Here is a 20,222-nt window from a genome sequence, read left to right on the forward strand (position 1 = left end):
GTCTGAAATTTTTGTAGTTCAGTTATTATTTTTAATAACGTGACAGCTACCATACTGCCTTGCCAAATTAAGTAACACAAAACATGAATGGGGTTTAGCTTTTATATCAATGTTATTAGTGATATACAGTTAACTTTTCCACGTGTAAAAGTAGATTGTATAAGAAATGTTTCCAGTGTTCCTCACACTTATAAAATAACAAAAATACTGAATATAAAATCTCATTTAAGTGTTTTCAGTCAGTGACAGAGCAGTCAGACACAGAAATATGTCTCCCTCCACTGGCAGGACCTCTAAATGCAGCTATGGTAAGAACAGATTTTCAAGGAGAGCTTTTGATTTGGTGAAATAATGAAGCATGTTAGTAATTCTTTTTTTTTTTTCTCAAAATAAGAACAGTAGAGTGTAAGAGAGTGAAACTGCTAGTAGTGTGTTACTGTTCTGAACCGATGAGATTTGATGGTAGATTTTCCTAAATTCTTAAGATTTAAAACCTCTAACAATGTTTAGATTTAGTGAAGCACATCATTCACTATACACTTACACCAAGTTATGACGATTCATGCACAACAGGCCCAACAGCTATCAGCAACATACTGTACTTTGCAGTTTACTATGGTAGTTCATTATAAACCCATATGGTAATGGTGTTGTCCAGGTACTCCAGTGTAGCAACAAACCGGAAGTGTTTATTATTATTATTATTTTATTTTTGTTTCTCACGGTTTTTAATGATGAACTAATTACGAATTATACTCTAAACATTTTAAACAACAACTATACAGTAATGTACTTAATTCCGTAATGAAAAAAAATATATATTTACGAGCTAAACAAAAACGTACGGATGCTGCGTTAAAGTGCTGTCGGGAATTTAGAAGAGCATTGCTGAACCTGACGTAGTGTAAATCTAACAAAACAAGAGGTTCGGAGGAAAATACGCTTTAAGGGGGAGGATGAAATCCGTGTCAACACCCGATCTGAAAAGAAAAAAATCAGTATGACCAGGGGAAAAAAAGCTAAATTCTAATTTACGTGCTGTGTTTATTACTACTCTCCTAGGTGAAAGTGAATTGTCAGGGCGAATACGAATAAGAACCTTGCGTAGAATCCGTGAACGCAACGACTCCCGTCCAAGATGGCCACCCCGCGAAGGAGTTTTATGCAGAGTGTAAGTGAAAACTGAACTATTTAAAAGCTTCACTAGCCTTTAATGTCACCGTTGAATCATTACTGGAAAGTGTTTTCTTCTCGTTTATCTTCCTCGGTGGTCTCCTTTACTTTTATCGTTCAGTGCTGTTTCGTGTCGTTCAGTGATGCTACTGCTAGCTAAAGTAGTTGAGCTTATTAACAGGTTTGCTAACAGTTAGCTAGCTACCTCAACTGTAATCTCAAAATAATGCGATTCATTAGCGTCTAATCACCAAAGGCAGTAGCTGTTACTAAAAGTAGGAAGAGGGTGTGAGTGCTGCTCACTTTGCATTGCCCTGCTTGTCTTTCACATCGTCAATTGTGAGTTTGTGTAAAGCAATGATCGTCTTAGTATGTTTCACTTACAACGGCTCCTTAGAAACTTTCCTGTTTGTGATTATTATAGTATTGTATGCTACCTGGTAGCTCAGGTTTTATATCAGACAGGGGGGTTCTTTAGGAATTCATAGGGTTACCATCGGGGGTGCATCAAACTACAATAACGTGGTGGAATTCCAAGCAGATGTAAACACATATTGTTTGCTTGTACCAATTGCCCCGCATCTAGAGAATCTGTACAGATTAGTACTTACACAGATTATTATTACACGTTGTGATATATGGAGTAAGGACTTTTACTTTATTCGGTTTCTGCCCTGGCAGCATCAGAGCTGGACAGATGACCTGCCGCTGTGCCAGATGTGTGGGGTTGGCACAGCCCCCAACTGTGTGTACAGTGCTGATGGTAAAGGGACCCAGAGCCATCCCAACGAGGATGGACACCTCAGGTTCAGGTGAGCTTTTAATAAGAAGAGGGAACGAAGTAAAACTAAAACAAAATCACGTCAAGCCTGTAGTGATAACTGGGAAACTACAGTGATTCATGCTCAATATATGCATCTTTGATACCAAGTTGACATATTTTTGAGTTTTCACCATTTGGGGACCACCTATGTGAATGTCATACAGTAAATAAATTCCTTTTGCATGCAGAATTATCATCTACTTGATGTTCATCCACCTGATAGCATTCTGCTATTGGTGCCCACTTCTGAAAGATGTCCCTTGTACTGGTAGAAATTCTGTGTCTTGCACAGAGCTTAAAAAAGAGCCTGTAATGATTGAACACTTGCTGAGCCAAATACATATCCACTCATTACATATGGTAACTTACAGCACATGTCAGCACCATTATGTCAACATAAGTACAAAGTATTCCACAATTTTTGAAAATCCTCCACCGGGGGATTCATGTGCATTATGAATGAATGAAGTATTCAGTTATCAGCACTAAAGCAGGTTTCCCATTGCTGATTACAGAGTCTTCACTTGTGAAAGTGCACCTCAAATACAATCACAGGAATGTGATTTTGCAGGTTTCCCCTGTGACTGTGTGGCAATACTCTCTTAATGTGTAAATAACTACCTTCTATCCAGACATTGTTACATATTCAGCTCATTCTAGCATTAGATGCGTGATGATTGACATATTTAGTCAATTTAGTCACAGAAATACCACACCTCTTTATCTTTCAGTTGTCACTAAACAAACTTCTTAAACAATCTTGAGAGTTATGGATAAAGTATATATCGGGGTCCAAATTCTTAGTGTCTTTCCTCCTTGAAGCGAAACAAAAGCCTCATGTTTGTTGTTATTTGTCCACCAATCAGAGGCGAGGATGGCTGCTTCCTGTATGGGGTTTTTAACGGCTATGATGGCAGCAGAGTGGCCAATTTTGCCTCCCAGTGTCTGACAGCAGAGCTTCTGCTAGGACAGCTCAACTCCAATCACACAGACAATGACGTCCGCAGGATCCTCACTCAGGTCTGTGTGTTTTTAAATTACATGTTAATGATTACAAAGCAAGATGTATAATGAATTCTATGAGATGTGAGGAATAGACTTTCATTAATGTTTTCTGAAGCTGCCTGTATTTTCAAGTATGATAAAATAAGACACATTCAAGATGTTGGTTTGTCATCTGTAACTCTTCTGAGTGTAAGAGCCAGGTTGCTGGACCACTTCTGTACGACTGAATGGCCATACACAGAGGCGGGGTGAAAAGCCAGCCATCATAGAGCGGGTTAAAATGTGGAGATAACAGCTTACATTTTCTGATAGACTTCTTCTGCAGGGAGTTCATAGTATTTTACACTTAAAAAATTACTGAAATGGTTGTGTAACAAAATGAAAAAATAGAGCTTGAGAGAGAAATTCAAACTTTCAAAAAGTTAGAGATAGAAAGATATTTTCAGACGCAGCCCCCAAGTATATGCTGGTTTTGATAATAAATTGACAGCCAGTATTTAGTATTGGTAGACAGACAGAATCTTTTTCTATTTCAGTAAAATCCAGATAGCAGAAAGTGATTGTTGTAAGTAATATTTAAAGGATTATGAGAAACAAGATAAAAGTTGTGATTATGCTGATCAGTTGAAGTTATCAGACCCCATAAGTGATGTAACATTAGACTGTACGGCTGTGCACGTCTGATCTGATCTGTGTTTGCAGGTCTCAGAGCTCCAACATTATGAAGCCACATTCTGCCTCTAGTATGACAGTCCAGTCAGGGGATAGACAAGCTGAGCTCAGGGAATGGTTAGAGAGGCTAACCAGTTTATTGTTTTGGTGCTAATATTGCTCTACGTCTATTGACTGTACCATACTCTAAACACTATAACTCCATTAACAGAAGATCCCACCTGTTCTGTTGAACTAATTTGTAAATCATTAGTTATCAACTCTATAGTAGCGATACTTTTTCTCACACACATTTCTACAATATGTGGAGTATGTACTTGGCATTGATGGTGTGTATGATCCATACACTACATCCAGATCTGTGTTATTGTTGTCGCAGGCCTTTGATGTGGTGGAGAAAAGCTACTTTGAGACGATAGATGATGCTCTAGCTGAGAAGGCTAACCTGTCCAACTACGTCCTACCACACAATGAGGTATACACACACACACACACGCTCTTTAAAACATGCTGACAGATTAAGCTGAAAATTGAGATGAGGATTTCTCTGTTGGTTTCCATAACAACTGCAGATTTGGGCATAAGTGTGAGCTAATTCTCAGCCGCTGAAGAATGAGCATGTTATGTTCTAATTGGTTTCATCAGCCTGTTTCATTAGATAAGACACGCTCCGTTTTCCATTCTCTGGATCTAGCTCCCTCTGCCTCCTCTTCTCCTCCCTCCATCTTTTTCTCCTCATGCCAATCATCAGTTACCTCTCCTCTGTTTTGTCTGCTTTACAGAGTGTTGTGTTCAGTGCTCATATTGTTGCTGGTGTGGATATTTTTTTTTTGTAAAATGATGTTTGTCACTTATTGTTGCTGTGAGACATTTCATTAAGAACATCTAGTCATAATCTGCTTTTCTCCATTCTCATCCCCTTTTTCATGTTTTTTCTTATCTGTTTCTTTCATGTTCACTATCTCCTGTGTTCTTAATTATTTCTTATCCTTTTCATCTCAACTCCTGTCTGTTTCCTTTTCTCTTTCTTCACCGCTCCTCCTTTTCCTCTTGTTCCCTCTTGCCTGTCATCTCCTTTCATGTCTCCTGCGCAATGCTCTTTAATTTCATACCTCCTCTTTTATCATGTCTCATTTCCTCTTTTTCTTCTTCAACCTGCCTACTCCTACTGATTGTTTTTCCTTGTCTCCTTCTTCCCCTCTCCTTCTTTCCCTCGTGTCCTCTTCCTCCCACTCACTATATTTTCTTTGCTTATCTTGCTGACTACTCCCCCCTTTCTCCTCTCCTCCTTCCTCTGTCTTCGTCATCCCCCTCTGGCTGGTCAGAATGTGTCATTCCTCCAGCTTTCTCCTCAGAATCAGAAGATGCAGGAGCGTCTGAAGGAGCTGGAGCAGGAGGTGTCAGGAGGATCTACAGCCGTGGTGGCGCTGATCCTCAACAACAAGCTCTACATTGCCAATGTTGGTATGGACCCACCCGTTTACACCGGCTACAGTTGTCTTGATACACAGATTCTTGTCTTGATAGTGCTAATACTGAGATTTAGATCTTTATATTAAATGCTACCACAGATTCATTCTAAGCAGCCAAAGCGATTAAGCATATTGATGCATCATCTAATTAGCAGTGATCAACAGTTTTGGTTGGCACCAAAATATCAGTCATTTCAGTATCAGCTTTGCACCAGCAGAGGTCAGGCTTCAGGTAGATTTGGGTTTGCAGTTTGTTCTCTCTTCAATGTCTGAACCAGCTTTCAGTATTGAAAGGTAATCCATGTAGACTCAACCACAAAGTATAAGTTAGGTCAGTGGGGTTCTGTTCACAAAGGCAGAGTGGCACGTCAGAGTTTGAAATGTGAAATTTAGGTCAAATGGAGACAAAGAACATACTATAAAGAACTATTTGACCTGCAGCTATGAATTTACAAAAGTAAAAAGTGGATCTGTTTTTTAGAAGAACACTGCTGTGTTGTATCCGATTGCATCTGGGAACAGATTTAGGCTTTCTGCAGTACCGATTTGTTTGTTTTTTTTTTAGTACTCGTAAGATAATATTCTTATTATTGCAAACAATAGTTATGTTTCAGACAAAAGCAAAGAGAAATGTACAGAGAGACCAAACTGGTGTAGCTTTGACTGATCAAGGTAGGGGACGTGCACATGTACAGTCGTTTGAAAAAATAAGTACATCCCAATGAAATTGTTTATTTTTTCAACATATTTGAACAAGCAAACATTTGATCCTCTATTATCCAGTACCTACAGCTTTTTCAATCATTTAATAAGCAAAATTATCAAAAGATATAAAATGATTCAGTGGAAAAAGTAAGTACACCCTTGGCATCTGAGGCTAGCATTGTCCCCTTTGGCAGAAATAACTTCTTGTAGGCGTTTTGCATAATTGTCCACCAGTCTCTAACATGGGTTTGCTGAAATCTTTGACAAAATTCCTTCAGCTGCAAGATGTTTGAGGGTTTTCTTGCATGCACCTCCCATTTCAAATCCCCCCCACAACATTTCAGTGGGATTCAGATCTGGGCTTTGACTAGGCCATTCCATAACCATCCATTTCTTCTTTTTGATTCCTTGATGGTATTGCTAGTATTGATTATTATCCTGTTGAATGCGCCACCTCTGGTTCAACTGGACAGATGGCCTCACATTATCTTCAGGCGCTTGAAGATGCTTTTTTTTTCTGAATGACCACAAAATGTCAAATATATGTGTCATTTCATTTGAGTATATCACCTTTATTAATAGGCACTGTTTCCTAGAGGATCAGATTTGCTTGTTCATGCCAGCTAACTTTTAAAAAACACCAAGGCATACACTTCATTTTCTGATCTTTGGAGAAAAATCCACAAACTGACACATGGTGTCATCTTGTTCTCAAAATGGATGTGAGATTTTCAAGCCAGAAAAAAAACCCTTTTATGAAGCCCCACATCACTCGCATGCTTCTTTTACTTCAATACAGAGAGGACACTGGTGCTATTTTTAGCAACCATGTAAGCTAATGCTGAATGCACAGCATCAGCTTCAGGCAGGGCTGGGTTTGGGTTGGGCAGCTATGCCTCTTGCCTATATTATATCCTGATTCATCAAGTATAAGCTGTCCAGTTGAAGCTTTTCTTTTATTTTTTTTTTCCTCTATCTTTATTTATGTATTCTTTCATTTTTATATCTTTTGTATTAAAGATGCAATCCAATTATAGTTAATGTCTTGTAAAGCTAATAGACCAATCCCCTTAAAGACAAGGTCAGCAGCAGTAACAATGCTCTTTGTGCTGGGATTACTGGGAGTACTGGGATTCAGTATCTTGCACAAGGCCACCTCAGCAGGGCGGATGCCCATTGACACAGGGTCATTTGGTGAGGTCATGTAAGTGCAGGGCCCTTTTTTTTTTTTCTATTTTCGAGGTATGTTCTGAAATGCCTAAACCAAAGCCAGTACTGTAGGTCTCACATAGACACGGTGAAATGCCCTGCCAGCAAACACATGTTTTACATACTGGGGAGAAAGTTTATTTCCTCAGAAAATGTTTCCCCCAGGTTCTGTTTTCTGTGGCCTTCAGACAGATGTTGGACAGATATTGACTCTTGATTCAAAACATACCCACAATGTTGGGCTTTTGAATCCCTGGTGCCACATCAGGCTACAGGGGCAGTGGCAGGGCAGCTTGCTCTGAGCATGGGTGTGTTTGTGCGTACACATTCCTGCCTGACACCTTAAGCTGCAGAACAAAAAAGAAGCATCTGTCATTAATGTTTTACCACAGAAACCTGTATGCCATTTTTAGGCTCTTAACTATGAGGAAATTAAAATGAGACCGAGAGACAGACATTCACACAGAGACACACACGAATCCTGAGGACCCACAGTCATTTCTAAGTATTTCCCCTTAAGGATCATCAAAGTTAACCAGACTCCAGCTGCTTTAGACGGGGCTGGTTTCATGTAGCAGGGTGGTGTGTGTTACTTCTGCTTGATTGAATCAGTTATTAGGAGGTTGAATCTAATTCTAGTGCTGGACTCATTCTCAGTCACTATGGCTAGGAGCATTTTCTAAATCCCCTAAATATAAAGAAGCACTTCCTAAGGTTTTCTGTGTTACATCTTTGATTCTGTAGCAGCCAAGGAAAAGAGCCCCTCACCCTCCCTCTGGGATTTCATTTTCTTTTGTCCTCAAGGACATGGCACAGAGCTAAAGGGGGGTGGGGGGCAGTAATTAGTTGCGGGTAGAAAAAAGAACAGTTCTCCCCACTGGCCCGTTGCGTGGGGTTCAAGAGTTCAAAGGTTACAGGACATGAATCCCACAGAGGTTTATACATAAGAGTAAGTGTGCTCGAAACAGCCCTCCCATAGCTGTGTGTTGATGTGAAACACATTTGACAGTTAAGGTCGTGTGACCCATAATTTGATATGCTGGGAGTGGGTGTGTGTGTTGGTGCGGGGGGGGGGGGGGCAGCCAAGGGTATATGAACATGCAAAAGACATGGTTGGCTATTCTTTGCTGATATGTAGCTTATCAACTTGATAACCAGACTTACTAAATGGCTGGATTTTGGGTTTTGTAACTAACAAATCAGTATTAAACACTACAATGTCATGTCAGCACTGCCTGCCTAACACAGCGTTACACGGGCTGAGGCCCAGTGAGGCACAGAGAGGCACATAAGCCCCTCCCTGTAGTTTCAAGATGGCGTGGCTGGTTGGACGGCCTTCTCTGCCAATAAGACGAGCAGCACACACTCTAGGTGTTTTCACACCTTAAGTGTAGGTGAAGATGGGGGTGGTCTGGTTCAGCGTCAAGCTTCTGCTCTGTGGCCTGAAAATGTTAATAAAAAAAAATGAATTAGTCATTGTTCTTTCCCCGGTCAGGTTATCTGTCATGAAGTGGCTTTATCAGCCAGTGAGTAATGCTTAGCTTTTTAAAAGTACCACATCATCTTAGCTGATTAATTGGCTGAGGTTTGAGTCTGTGCGTCACCTCAGAGCAGCAGCCGTTTCTTTTTTTTTTGTCACTTCATCATTTAAGTTTGGAAAATGTAGAAGGCAAAATGTGTCACGAAAATGAATGGGGTGAAGATGAAGAGAAAGTAATGTGGATTCACATTAACTTTAAAATGCAGGTTACACCTTGAGGTCCCAGCTAATTTGGTGCATATTAACAATATTTTGCAAACTAATACAACAGCCATTTAGTAAATGCTCTCACCTATTGTTGATGTGGCCCTGTGGCCATTTCTGAGGCTGCAGTTGGTGGTGGTATTTTATCAAACTGCATTATATTGAGATATTTCTAGTATTCTGACCTCCTCTTGTGTGTAAATGGGGTGAAACCACTAAAGCACTGCACGCACCTTTCACAGGCACTTTAGTCCAATAAGCACCGCAACTAAACTCAGCCTCAAAAATCACCATAGGGTTGAATCAGCTCTTATGTGACAGTGTCAGCAAAAAAAAAAAAAATTACAGAGAAGAGCATTATGGACAATTTTAACGTCCAACAGTTTGACTTGTTAAACACAGGTTTAAGTGATAACAGTAATGGCTGCTTTCAGTTTAGGTGCACCTGTGGCAGAGCCCTAAAATTTACCTTTTTTCACTGCAGACATTTTGACGTATTGATTTAGATTTTGTTCCATTTAAGTGTACAAATAAAAAAGTTCAGTCAGCAAGTGTGCTCAAAACCTGGAGCTTGTATTAGTTGTAACTGCAACTGTGAATGTCCTACTATGACAAGTAAAAATATTCACCATGCAGAAGGTCTGTATGCTTCTCTGAGATTAATTATTGGACATAAACTGGTAGTTTATTGATCTCTGTAAGTTTTGAATATATTCCAACTTAATTACAAGTCGGATTATTTTATTTTTCCTTGTGTAACTGACTCACTTTAAATACCAAAGTTCAGACCACAGTCCTAATTTCACCAGTTCACTTTCTCATTTTGTAAATACTTTTATGCTTGTCTGTGTTTCCAGGTACTAACAGGGCACTGCTGTGTAAGTCCAGCAGCGACGGCCAGAACCAGGTTCTCCAGATCGGCCGACCACACAGCACCGACAACGAGGATGAGCTGCAGAGACTGGCTGCTCTGGGTGAGACACAGATGGGTTGTTACCTAGAAGGATGACAGAATGGCACGCAGATACACCATCTGACCGAAGTTAGTTCGGTTCACTTCTTCAGTTGATGACATTTTATATCCAAAAAGGTCAAAGTTCAGCTTCACGGTGACATTATAATGTTCTGCAAAAAAACACTGTGGGAGTCCACCCTACACCGTCTCTCCCTGGGTGACAATGAGGACAAATTATTTACTGGAATCATACATGTAAATATAGTGAGAACTTTCATTTTTCCAAAAAAAAAAATAAATAAAAATACACTCAGTATATTTAACTCCCTCTGTTTTCACTACATATATGACTCTGGACAGACATGGATGTGAACTGCAACTTGGCTGGTTGGCGGAGGCATACAGCCGCGAGGCAGTAATTCTAGTTGTTAACTTAAATAACTGTGGTTGTGTCAGATGAATAGAAAGTTACCTGGTTGTACTGAAAAAGATCAGATTATCATAGTAGCCTAGGTACGTTCATACATTACATGGCTTGAGTTCTGTACAGCATGCACAGGCCGACAGAGACACTGCCATTTGTGCAGACTAGTTGGCATAGAGACACGCTTTCATGGTGGACAGCCAAGCTAATGGTCCAGTAATGAGGGTTGTGTATGTAACAGAAAATACATACATTGTGATTAGCTTCGCATTAGGTGCGACCTGGCAGCTGCAATAAATATAATGGGGAATTAGCTGCATTGTTTCCCAGCTATTCACACCACACCATTAGATGGAGAGGCAGAGCTCTGTCTCTCTATGTTCTCTCCCTCCTTCTCTCTGTCTCTGCTGGTTGGGAGTCATATAATTATTCTGTTGTTCCGGCCCTTCTCTGAATGATTTAAATGGGATGGCAGTTATTCCATCAGCCCAGCTGAAGGTGACCTCCCCCCCTCATACAATATTTTCATCCATCCCCAAATACACATATGCATTCCTTGCTGTCTCCCACCTCCTGCTTCTACTTATTGCTCTTGTCTTATTGCTTTCTCCTCTCCTTCCCTGCCTTCTTAAAACGCATCTCTTGTTTGACCCTACTTTATGCTCCTCCCTGTCCTCCTCCCTGATGTCTCTCCCCTCGTCTCCTGTCCTCTAGGTGTGGATTCGGCTCGTGTGAGGCAGGCGGGACAGATAGCCGGACAGAGTAGCACCAGGAGACTGGGAGACTACAGGGTCAAATTCAACTACAATGAAATCGACCTGCTCAGGTGAAGCCGCAGTTCACAAACTGCAAACACACATTCTGTTCATAGGGCACCCCACTCTTTTTGATTGTTTGGTTGTCCTTGTTCTGTTCATTTTTAAGTTATACTGGTGTGTTCTCTACTCATGAAATACAAAAAAACTGTTTTTATTAAATAAAATTCATCAATAATAAATAGGTTTTTGTTTTTAAAAAGGGTAAAACACAACTGTAATAAAATGCATACAGAACAGGTTCCTTTAGGTGCTCAGTCTTATAAAGTCTCTTCATTCAGATATCATCAGAAGTTTTTGTTTGTTTATTATTTGTAAGCAAGAGACAGCTAGCTAGGGGAAACAGTCTGGTTGTCTTTAAAGTTAAAAAAAATCTGCTGATCTGCTTTAGATTTTGTTTGTTAAATCTACAGAAAGAAATCCAAAGGTTCTGTTCTTACAGTGAGTTATGTGCAGCTGCTACTTCTTGGCCAGGCACAGGGACTGCTTCATGTCTCCACTGGTTTCTTAATGGTCATGACAAGCAAACAAATGAGATGTAATGTGTTAATTAGTCAAATTTAGATGTGTTGGCTGCTGGATGTGTTTATTAATTAGACTAGACAGAGACAGGCTAGCTGTTTGCCCGTGTTTCCAGTCTTTATGCTAAGCTAAGCTGTTTTCCTGCTTGATCTAACTTGAAATCTTGCATATCAACATGAGAATGGTATCAGTCCTCTCATTCCCTCTGGGCAAGAAGGGATTGGCACTAAATGTTGCGTTACTGCTTTAGGAACTGTAGTTCCAGGGAAACTGGGACAGCTAATGAATCATGTTAAAGTAGAATCCCTTTCCTGCCTCTGTATCAGTGTGTGTACTCAGCAGTACCTGCACAGTGGAGGCTTTATTATCAGATCTGACTCCGCTCCAGCCCTCACTTTTACCACAGCTGAGCCTCTTGTGATTCCATGATCCGGGGCCCCCCTCTCTCACACATCTCATTTCCTGTTCCTGTCTGGTGTCCAGGCCAAGCAAATCAGGCTCACATATCTATGAGTCATTCCAATTTTAATCCCCAATAAAACACACAATAGAATCTTTATAGAATTTCCTCTATAGTGCCATCAAAGAGAGTGCAGGAAATTTGATGTGGTCAAAGTATAAACAATTCTGTGGATCTTTGAGATTAGCTAGATTCATTGTACTTAGGTCAGGTGCACTTATGTCTCTCTTTTTGTCTCAGTTCCCCCGTCTTTCTCTTTCCAAACTGTCTTCCAGTCTCTCGTCCAGACTTGACCTTTCAGTGTCTTTGCTTTTATCGAAATTTCACAACTTTCTGTCAACTTTCTGTCCATTTCTTCCAGTCCCTGCCCTGCTGTGTTTTTCTCTTTGATACTCATTTAGCTACTCATATATCTGTCCTCTCCTGTCTTCCTCTACCATCAGTGCTGCCAAGTCAAGGCCAATCATTGCAGAGCCAGAGATTCATGGCAGCCAGTCTTTGGACAACGTGACAGGCTTCTTGTTGCTCATGTCAGAAGGCCTAATCAATGCCCTAGAGTCCGCCCACGGCCCTGAACAGGCCAATCAGGTTAGTGCATTCATCCTGACAGTTCCTTCCCACCTCAACCACTTCCCTCTACCGTTTGTTTTTTCCTCATAGGTTTCATGTTTTCTGCTGTCTTTTCATTTTCAACTATCTCGTTTCATCGTCCTTACTTTTTCAACTCTAACATCAATATATCTTTCTCTGACTCGCTGTCTTCTCTGCTGTCGCTGTAGGAGATCGTTGCCATGGTAGCAGCAGAGCTGGCCCAACAGACCAGTCTGGAGGCAGTGGCTCAGTCGGTGGTGGAGCGCATCAAACGGCTGCACCACGACGTCTACGTATCCGGCCGTCAGAGGGCGGCCTACTGTTCTCGGCACGAGGACATGACCCTGCTCATCCGTACGCTCAACTACTCTCTGGATGATGCAGCTCTCACGCCCACACAGGGTAAGAAAGGGCATTCTGGGTTTAGTTCACATTTCAGAAACACTGTCCAGGGACAGGCCTCCATACTGTGTACACCAACGCCAGCGTTCCTTATTTGAAACTTTTGGAATTTAGAGGCATGTGAAAAATGTATTATTCAAATTAATACACTATGTTGAAAATTCATAAACCTTTATGTCAGTGGTTTCCAGCCTTTCTAGCTTGTAATCCTTTAAAACAGAAGTCAACTCACGGCCCCTTGCACAACTCTGACTTTGTTTTTCTTGATACTTGTGAAAAGTAAAATACAACATTAGAGTGCCTTTAAAAAATGGCTGAACAGCTTTTAACTTATTGTTCAGTGAAGCTTGTAAATGGCTCTGAGATTCAGGACTCAGCAGTTTCATGCAACTTACTTATTTGTTTGTTTGTTGTTCCCTGCCTTTCTTCCAGGTGGCCGTATCTACCCTGTGTCTGTGCCCTACTCCAACAGCCAAAGCACCAGCAAAACGAGTGTCACCCTCTCACTGGTCATGCCCTCTCAAAGTACCCTCACCAATGGTACTAATACTGCGTCCACCTTGGAGGAAGGCACCCCCACACCAGGGTAAGATTGGTTTGTCTCTCGTCCTTGCCTGTTTTTCCCTCCTGGTTCCCTCCCAGTCTTGTGTTTGGTCTGAGTGAGCGTGAATTTGACTCCTTTGTGTCTTTTTTTTTCCTGCTTATCGTGCCCTGAGCGAGCTTGCTTTTTGCATTTTGCCTCATTACGGTTATGTTTTTGACTCATGAACTTTTCAGTTCGTTGTGTCCCGCTTCCTGCTGCATATGTTTTGCATAAGCTTGGTTTTAACTCCCACTCCTGTTGTTTTCACTCTGAGTTATTCTGACTCCGCACTTCCCTCCCTACTGTTAAGTTTATGTTTGGTGTATTTTAGATAAGCAGGCTTTTCCCTCCCTCGTCCCTTCCTTGTTCTATTTGTTTTAGGTTAGCTTGATTTTCTCTCCCCTGTGTCCCTCCGCCGCTGTGCTTATTTATCTGTGAGCATGGTGTTCACTTCCCCATTGCTCCACCATATGTTCTGTGTGTCAGACCTGGGTTCCTTTCACCGTGTAGAAAGGGAGGATTGATCAAGTGCAGCTGGAAAAATATTTCAAAACTGAACTTTCCCATAAGCATAAGGTGTATACCGCACACGGTCATGTAAATATATAGATGTGATTACATCAGCAATGCACCTGGGGGGCGTTTGTACAGTGATTCACTGTGTTTGGCAGAAACAAATTACACAGCAACTGTTTAGAAGTTGTACTGCCGGGTACCTGGTGTGGATACAAGCATAACAGTTGTATCAGATCGGTGTGTTTAAAGGCTCACAGTTTTAATACACAGACACAGGATTTTACAACCCCGGAAACTTGTAAAGGGCAGCTGTTCTATCTGTCCTGACAGTCATTAGGTAAACAGTTGTAATATGACATTTACGTCACAAAGTAAATGTCATATTTGAAAGATGTGCTTGCATGTATCTGACGCAGTATTTGCCGGATGGCCTCGTGTTACACTGTGGGAGAAGTGTAACCCACAGGCAACCCCGCTTCTCCACCGAACCCGTGAGAACGAGAGGGCTGCATTTTGGCCCTCTGTGTCCACACACCTTGAACGGAGCTGCAGCTTTGGCTTTGCTGCATGTGCGCTTTTCTCCTTATTTGCCCCCTGCTCAGGCGTCCACAAGGATCATTTTCCCAGTCTCCTCTTCCTTTAGCGCTTCCTGTCTGTACTCGCTGTCTGACTCACATCTATATTTCTCTTCCTCACGGGCCCCGACTTGCCAATATCCATCCTGTGTCCTACACTCTGTCCTTGCCTCCTCCTTTTGCTTCTCCTTCAGCACGTCTCACCCCACTACCTGCCAAACCTCCGTCGACATCCTACAGCCCATAATTGAACTCCCTCTTTCCCCTCTTTTCCCCCTCTCCCCCCTTCCTCCTCTCCCCCTCTCCACCTCCCTCTTCTCTCTTTCTACCACCCCTCCTCCTCTCCGTCCTCTCCACCTCTCCACTTCTCTCCTTTGTCTGTCTGCCCACGATGTGGACCCCTTCCTCTCCTCTGATGCCCCCACTTCTTCGTCCTCTATTCCAACCCTCATGCCTGTCTCTTCCCCGTACTCCACCCTCCCCAACCACCCACCTCGCCCTTCTTCCCCCTGCTCCTCCACTCTCCCCAGCAGTCAGAGCCCAACGGCCACCCTGCAGTCCACCAACACCCAGACGCAGAGCTCCAGCTCCAGCTCGGGAGACGGGAGCCTGTTCCGGCAGAGAGGCAGTCAGGCAGCGCAGCCTGATGAGACGGGCAGAGTTCCGCCCTACGTGGACTTCAGTCAGTTTTACCGCCTTTGGGGAAGCGACCACAGTGATGGCCAGAGCACCCAGGGAGGACTGGGACCCCAGTGATGAGCATGAGAAAGGGTGCCAGCTGGAAAGAGACAGACTGGGATTCCTGTCAGCAGCGAAGCACATGGGCTGGGGAAAGACAATAGGTTTTAGGAGGCGGTTGGGCTGACGGATAAAATGCTATTAATGTATCATAACTAAATATAAGTGACCTAAAGGTGCATGGGGGACGCATGGAGGAAGGACAGGGGTTTTCAAGCTCTTGCTATCTGTGAAGCCCGTGTGGGATCCCTAAACACGCCACAAAATGATCTTTGCTCTTCCATTATAGATGCTGGTCATGAGTGATTGTGAATAAATGTAAGCCAGATTGTAGGTGTTTTCATCAGATGTTGAATCCTGTATCTGCAAACAGGAATCTCACAGAGCTGAAAATAATCACATACTGTAAGGCCTTAACATGGAACGAATGGATCCGTTTGAAAGTACTTTTTTATTTGTGATGAAATACATCAGCCGAATGAATCAATAGGCTCTCTGGGCGTCTCTTCATATTTACACTCAAACCCCTTATTTGACATAACTGATCATGTCTTGACCAAAACATTATAGCTGGAGAAATTCCTGATTTTCACTAACGAGACTCGCAGTTTGGCTCACGTGGATGAAACACTCGGAGAATCCGAAATGTTTTAATGACTACTGCACCAAAAATGACTGCATCAAATATGGCATTTTAAATAGAAATGTAAAGAATTAACTCTAAAAGAAGTCTTTGAACAGACCTCACAAAATGTAAATTTCATGTCAAGGTGATTATGGGGACCTCGTGTGAAAAGGAAATCTTGCAGGAATAATCATATATTTTTTGAAAAGATACGAACTCAAGGCTTCGGTCGCGCTAAATTTGTTAAATGCTTTAAAAAAAACAAAAAAAACAACAATAATTAAGTCTGATCCTAACAACCAAAACACTGAATCTGGAGGTTTTCAGGGATCAGCAGGGCAGTGACGTAATGCAAGCTACTGTACTGTACTGTATTTAATATGAGAAGCTGGAAGATGTTCTGAACCAGAGAGCTAAAATGTACCATGGCTGGAAAACTTTTGAGTCCTTGACGATGAGGCATGGTCTGGTCCTTTAACATTAAGGAGGAAGAGTGGAAGAGGACCTCTCTGACACCTCAGCAGCATGGTATTGATGAATGGGGAGAATAGAGACTTGAGCACCAGCAGATTGTGTTCATAACGCAGTCAAGTAAAGATATAATTGACCATCAGGTGATGGGTGAGGGTGGGGAGTGTCTACAGGAGGAGCTGAGTGATTGTTGGAGCGAATGGAGCCATCCATCAAAATCAAACTGAGCCATCGCTCTGGGTTTTCTATCCCAAGATGATTTCAGAACCACCACAACAAGAAGCAGATGTTCTTACAAGCAAACAGCTAGTAAAGAAAACTAATAAGTTCACCATCTTTTTATCTTACACTGCTGGGGGAAAAAAACTTTTCAGTATTCATTGTATTTCAGGACAGTAAAGCAGCATTTTCTGATGAGCCTTTTCAAATTACCGCTTTCTTTCTTCCTACTTTCTTTCAAAGTGATCTCCTGTTTTCCAGCATGGCTTTTAAGGACGAGGGGGATTTTCCAGTCAGGAAAAGTTTCAAACACTTTCACTCACACTACCGATGATAGATGTACAAATATGCAGTCTGTAGCTGCGTGGCTCTCTGTAGTACAGTATCTTGGTGTCCTCCACCTCAAAGGAAGTTGAGCGTCTCCTTTGTGACAAAAATAGCTGAAAAAGTTCCTGCTGTTTGACTTGTAAATATCTCAGCATGATATTGCCTTGTTGTCTTTTGGCCGGTGTGTTCATCTGTGGGAATAAAAATATGTTTTTATTTAAACCTATTACAACATTCTTTCCAAAGCCCCTGCACCTCTTGAAATTCAGGAGTTAATTTCGTTCCCTAAATGAACTTCACGGTGTTATGAAACTCTAATTGGCTTAATCAGGGCAGTGATTCGAAACACACACAAAAAGTAGAAAATGAAAGAAAAATCATCACCATTTGGAGCTGTACGGTAACAGAGTTGTTCGGTATCGGAGCACACACAGGTCATGCTGCTGATTGCTCATGTTAGGGGTAATTGGTGTTTTCCTCCTGCTTAGGCCATGACCTAATTCTTGAAAAGTGGTTTCACTTAACTTTATTGCTCCTTGTGGAAAATGGAAGGAAATAAAAAGTCCAAGATGAATGATGAGAGGTCGAACCGAGCCGCCACCATCACTGCACTCGGCTTGTAGTTTCTGTTTGTGAGTGAGTCTGTGCAAACGTGTTAAATATAAGTCCTGTGAAAGAAATGATGCATCAAGCGATCTGTATTCTCTGTGTACCTTATGTTTTATTATTGCGCTGTGTGGTGTCAGTCTGCTGTGTTCTGGGAGATGGACAGCAGTGCATTGCTGGAGTTAAGAATATTCTAGAGACATACTTTGAACTTTAGAACACGACCTCCTGTGTTGTTGTGATGGATGGTCTCAGGGTGAACTTGATGTAAGCGTTGTGGCCTTGGATGTTGACAACCCCGGGCTCCGGTCCAGGGCTGAAGATTTAACACTTTTACTTAAAAAAATAAAAGAAAGAAAGTGAAAGTGACACTTAACCAAAAGGAAAAGTTTATGCATATTATTTCACATAATAGGGGCCCTGTAGCTGTTACAAAAAAAACTGCACAAGTCAGCATTAGATTGAGATTTGGAAAGATGATTTGTCTGCACACTGACTCCAGTTCAGATTTAGTTAAGGCCCAATCAGGAACTAAATTGATTTAAAGGGATAGTTTTGGGAAGTAAGCTTATTCGATTTCTTTCCGAGAGAGAGGAGAAGCATGTCATGGCTTATCATGACACTGGCAGCAGCATGCATCTCCCCTTAAAACCACAGCGTGTGTAGGGTCCTGAATTGCTTACAATGTAGTTATGTTTTTGTTTGTGTATGGATTAAACAAACAAAATGGTTTTTAAAAAGTTTTCATTACTGGGCTTTTAGACAGAGCCAGGCCAGCCGTCTCCTGATTTCCAGCCTTTACACTAAAATAACAGTCTTCTCGCTCTCATTCCATGTGAGCGTAGAAAGTGGAATTTAACTTTTCATCAAACTCAGCAAGAATCAAATAAGCACATTTCCCAAAAAACCTTAAATTGCTGCCTGTAAATTGCATGTGTGAATGGCTGTCTGCATATATGTGTTACATGTAGAATAGATAATGGAGGGAAAACACTTTCCTGATGGAGCTGATGATAAAATGTAAATCTGAAGATGAAAATGTTGCCTGCAGAATTTCTCCTCAAACAGGACTGAAGTTGGTAAAAGTTTTCACTCTACCAGCTACAGGTAATCTTCAGGAACGTGTTTTTCCGTGTTTCAGTGTCAGTTTACTGTAGAATGGTATAAGCTTTAAAACAAACAGGCTGTCGCTATGTTACACACACCCTGTTCAAGACTGTGTGAAAAGTTACAGAGCTATAAACAGAAAGAAAAAGACACACTGTCGTGCTGTTGTTTTCCTCCGATTCTATGGTCATTTTATCAGCTCACACCGTATCAAATAACATTACGTTTCCATCGGTGTCGAAAAGGCAAGTCTTTCTTCCTGTTCTAGTTTTCATGCCTGAGAGTTTAGTCACTGAAAACATGTTCTGGCCAGTTAGAGTTACAGGAGAGGTAGTCAGTGATGGTGTTCAGATCTCTGTTAAATGAAAGTACTTCATATACTGATTGGGAGTTTAAATAGCTGCATAGTATTTTAAAAACTGATCATGTTTTATATGTAAAAGCTTGATCTTTAAGGTAACTGTTCTCTGTAAAGTACAAGTACCTCAAAATTGTACTGAAGCATAGTACTTGAATATGAGAGGAGATTGATAAGTTCATGGTCAAAGGTCATCTCTCGTGCAGTTCAGCTCTTTCAGTGACTATGCAGAAAATCTGAAGTTAATATCTTGTGGTGTTTCTGTTTCAGGTAATTGAAAATTGCAAGTCAGCACTGTCTGACAAAATGAACAACATCAGGTTTCATGCAGTCATCCACTTCCCCGGTCGTACCACCCAAGGAGGTCCTGGGCCTGATGTGCCCTGATTTGGCCTCAGACAAATTCCTCTTCCCCAAGATGAAGAAGGAGCTCAGTGGTCAAAGCAGGGATCAGTGTGCTTCACAACAGCAGGACTAAGTGTGTAAATTATTAGAGGGGGACTCACACCTTAGGCCACGAACATATCAATAAATGTATTTTCCAACACTGGAAGAAGACTGGCCATGTCACAAACTAATCTACAAACTGCGCCCACGATCACTGCCACAGCCGCTCCTCTGAATTGTTTTGTTTTGTTTGTTCCAGCCAGTCCATCAGATGGCAATGTGGAGCTAGATTTTCAGATCGGTCACCGACCACACTGAGAAAAGTATCTTCAAGAAGCAGCCTGTGCCTTTGGGTTCAGACTAAATTTTAATTTGACAGCGGGCCAAAGTGCAAAAATAGTTAAAAAAAAAAAAAAAAAAAAAAGAAACCAACCATCCTGTAACCTGAAGCTTGTGGTTGTAGTCACCATGACAATGAATACCCAGGCAACATAAAATGTTGTGCAAGACACCAACTGCATTCTTGATACTGTTCTGCAGAGTCAGCACATACAAAAAGAAGAAGGAGAGAAGCGGTTACTGTCACAGATTATTTTCTTCTTTTTTTTTTGTTATTCCCTCGGGTACAGTTAAAAGGTTACCAGCCACAGGACGCCCCTGCTGCTCTGTGGGTGTGTTTAGGGTATAAACACAACAGATGAAGCAGCATATCCACTTTAGTTTGTCACGAAGGAGAGT

At 41.6% G+C, this 20,222-nt stretch overlaps 1 protein-coding gene across 3 annotated transcripts; it reads left to right on the forward strand.

Annotated features, from left to right (window-relative positions):
- The first annotated feature begins 1,115 nt into the window (after window positions 1-1,115).
- tab1 (TGF-beta activated kinase 1/MAP3K7 binding protein 1) lies at window positions 1,116-15,863 on the forward strand. Of its 3 annotated transcripts, none has more exons than XM_041035977.1 (11): window positions 1,116-1,171; window positions 1,855-1,985; window positions 2,863-3,016; window positions 4,053-4,148; window positions 5,029-5,137; window positions 9,661-9,777; window positions 10,897-11,008; window positions 12,423-12,567; window positions 12,759-12,972; window positions 13,405-13,558; window positions 15,177-15,863. In XM_041035977.1, exons 1-11 carry the CDS (start codon window positions 1,139-1,141, stop codon window positions 15,400-15,402), a joined length of 1,491 nt encoding a protein of 496 aa, XP_040891911.1. In that variant the 5' UTR covers window positions 1,116-1,138; the 3' UTR covers window positions 15,403-15,863. The 3 variants fall into 3 exon arrangements, with proteins under 3 accessions (XP_040891911.1, XP_040891910.1, XP_040891908.1); XM_041035976.1 differs by having other exon boundaries at window positions 1,127-1,171; window positions 4,999-5,137; XM_041035974.1 differs by having other exon boundaries at window positions 1,130-1,171; window positions 4,999-5,137; window positions 15,180-15,863.
- The last annotated feature ends 4,359 nt before the right edge of the window (window positions 15,864-20,222 follow it).

The sequence above is a fragment of the Toxotes jaculatrix genome, chromosome 4 (assembly GCF_017976425.1).
Source record: "Toxotes jaculatrix isolate fToxJac2 chromosome 4, fToxJac2.pri, whole genome shotgun sequence".
Classification (NCBI taxonomy): Eukaryota; Metazoa; Chordata; class Actinopteri; family Toxotidae; genus Toxotes; species Toxotes jaculatrix.

Bases quoted from the DNA above. Each gene is read 5' to 3' on its own strand.
- tab1 (XM_041035976.1), top strand. From the start codon at position 1,139: ATGGCCACCCCGCGAAGGAGTTTTATGCAGAGT. The intron at 5,138-9,660 runs GTATGGACCCAC...CTGTGTTTCCAG, and splicing joins GCTCTACATTGCCAATGTTG to GTACTAACAGGGCACTGCTG. The intron at 9,778-10,896 runs GTGAGACACAGA...CCTGTCCTCTAG, and splicing joins GCAGAGACTGGCTGCTCTGG to GTGTGGATTCGGCTCGTGTG.